At 65.3% G+C, this 2,428-nt stretch overlaps 1 protein-coding gene across 1 annotated transcript; it reads right to left on the bottom strand.

Moving 5' to 3' along the window:
- Positions 1-1,424: 1,424 nt before the first annotated feature.
- On the bottom strand, positions 1,425-2,354 carry ETH_00043685 (uncharacterized protein; the record flags this gene model as incomplete). The annotated part of the gene is made up of 2 exons (XM_013379772.1): positions 1,425-1,584; positions 2,214-2,354. Coding segments are annotated over 2 exons (301 nt in total), but the record flags the coding sequence as incomplete, so codon positions are not given.
- Positions 2,355-2,428: the final 74 nt, after the last annotated feature.

Below are 2,428 nucleotides of genomic sequence, written 5' to 3'. Positions count from 1 at the left end.
CTTCTGCTGCCGCTGCTGCTGCTGCTGCTGCTGCTGCTGCTGCTGCTGCAGGAGGTGACTCGGGAGGAGGGCGAGGCTGCTGCGGGCCGTTTGGGGCTGCGTTATGTGGAGACGAGCGCAGTGTCGGGGCAGCAGCTGTGGGAGGCCTTTGGGGCCCTCAGCCTGAAAGTGCTGCACTACTTGTTGGCCGTGGAAAGTACCCTGGGGGCCCCACCCCGCGGGCGGAGGCCCTCGGGCCTCTCCGAGGCCCTTTCCCAGGGTACCCTCGACACAGTCCAGGGCCTCTCTCTCCTCGAGGGGCCCCAGGGGCCCCTCGCCGGCCCCCACGGCCGCCGCATGCAGTTCCGCCGCTGCGCCATCGACGACCACCTCGACAGGCTCTGTGCTGCCTAGCCCAGCTGCTGCTGCTGCTGCTGCAGGCGCTGCTGCTGCTGCTGCAGGCACTGCTGCCGCTGCTGCAGGCGCTGCTGCTGCTGCTGCAGGCGACGCTGCTGCTACTGCAGGCGCTGCGGCTGCTGCTGGCGCCGCTATTACTTTCTCATTTTTGCTGCAGCTGCTGCTGCTGTGGCAGCCCGGCTGGTTCTCTCTACTACTTCTGGGCTGCGCCCCCCGACCTTTTGCAGTGTCTTTCAAATACCTTTCTACTTCGTGTCTACTATATTTTTCATCCTCTCTGCCTCTCCTTTCTTGAATTGCTGCTGCTGCTCTGCACTAGTTGCCTCTCGTGGCTGCCTAGCTCGTTGGGCTACAAAAGATTAGCGACAGATAGAAATCTCCTTTTCAAGGAGGCAGCAGCGTGACCTGCTGCTGCTGCTGCTGCTGCTGCAGCTGCTGCGTTGCCCGTCAAATAGAGGACGGCAAGGGAGAGCACTAATCCTGTGACGCCTCTCTTGGGCACTATAAGCCTGGCTTAAGAGGCCCTTTGCAGGCTTGCTGAGGGCCCCTTTGCCCCTCCCCAGAGGCCCCTCTGGGGGCCCCCGTAGGTACTCTAGAACCTCCAGGGGCCCCTGTAGGGGCCTCTAGACCATCTAGGGGCCTCTAGAGACCTTCTTGGGACCTCGAAAGCCTGTAGAAACCTCTAGAGATCCCCTAGGGGCCTCTAGACCCTCCAGGGGGCCCTCTAGGGGCCTCTAGAGACCCTCTCACGGCCTCTAGACCCTCTAGGGGCCTGTAGACCTCGTACAAACTCTAGACCCTGCAGGGGATCTTCTAGGGGCCTCTAGACCCTCAAGGGGCCTCGTAGGTGACTCTAGACCCTCTAGGGGCCTCTAGACCCTCTAGGGGCCCCTACACCCTATAGGGGCCTCTAGACCCTCTAGGGGCCTCTGGAGGGTTCCTGGACTTTGGGGGCTCCAACAGGGGCCTCTGGGTGCCTCTGGGCCACAGAAGCCCTCGGCGTGCCCTCTAGGGGTGCCTCTGGGCTTTTAGAGGCCCCCACAGGGGCTTTGGGCTTCTAGGGGGGTCCCCTGTGGGGCCCCTTGAAGGGCCCCCTGTGGGGCCCCTTCAAGGGCCCCCCGCAGCTCCTCCACGGTAGCAGTCAGGACAGTACCACGTGTCGTCTTCTCTTGTCTCGCCTGCATACCCCTGCAAAGGCAGCAGAAGACGCAAAAGAATTCCCAATCAGCTTTTTGGAGAAGCTTGCATGCATGCACAGAAAGCCCCAGCTGCAGCGAAGCCCCCAGCAGCACAGCTGCGCGCCACACCAGCCTCGCAGCAGCAGCAAAGGGAAACAGCAGCAGCGGGCTTGCAGCCAGGACCAGGGGGACCCAAGGACTCCCAAGGGGCCCCCAAAGGCCTTCCAGAGGACTCCCAGAGGGTTTACCCTCGAGGGCCCCCAGGTCCCCCAGAGGGCCCCCAATGCACTTCCGGGGGCCTTATAAGTGCACCCCGAGAGTCCTCGGGGGCCCCCAGAGGGCCCTTATGGGCCCCCCGACGACCCCCCGAGGGCACCGAGAGGGAGCCTAGGGGCCCCCACCAACGCCCAAAGGGCCCTTAGGGGCCCCCCGAGGGCCCCCAGGGGGCCCCCAGAGGGCCCTTAGGCGCCCCCCCAGAGCTCCCCAAGGGCCCTTCAGGGGCCCCCGATGGCTCCACGGGCTCCTAGGGGCCCCCTAGGGGCCCCCAGGGGGCCCCTAGGGAGCCCCTGGGGGCCCCTAGTGGCCCCCAGGGGGCCCCGAGAGGGCCGTTAGGGGCCCCCGGAGGGAACCGCGGCTCACCACGCATTCAAAGTGGAACCAGCGGTTGCAGGAGTCGCAGGCGACCATTTTAATGACTTCTGTTGCTGCTTCTCCGCGGAGACAAACCGGGCAAACGCCTTCCCAGCTTTCCGAGCCGCCCCCCTGCGCCGCGGGCTCTTCCTGCAGCAGCAGCAGCAGCAGCAGCAGCAGCGCGCACGCAGCTGACTCCCACCCGCGGCAGCAGCAGCAGCAGT

This window comes from Eimeria tenella, genomic scaffold (assembly GCF_000499545.2).
Source record: "Eimeria tenella Houghton genomic scaffold, Eth_scaff3934, whole genome shotgun sequence".
In the NCBI taxonomy this organism is placed as follows: Eukaryota; Apicomplexa; class Conoidasida; order Eucoccidiorida; family Eimeriidae; genus Eimeria; species Eimeria tenella.
The sequence above is the reverse complement of the archived record's forward strand: the minus strand, read 5'-3'. Positions and strand labels throughout refer to the sequence as shown.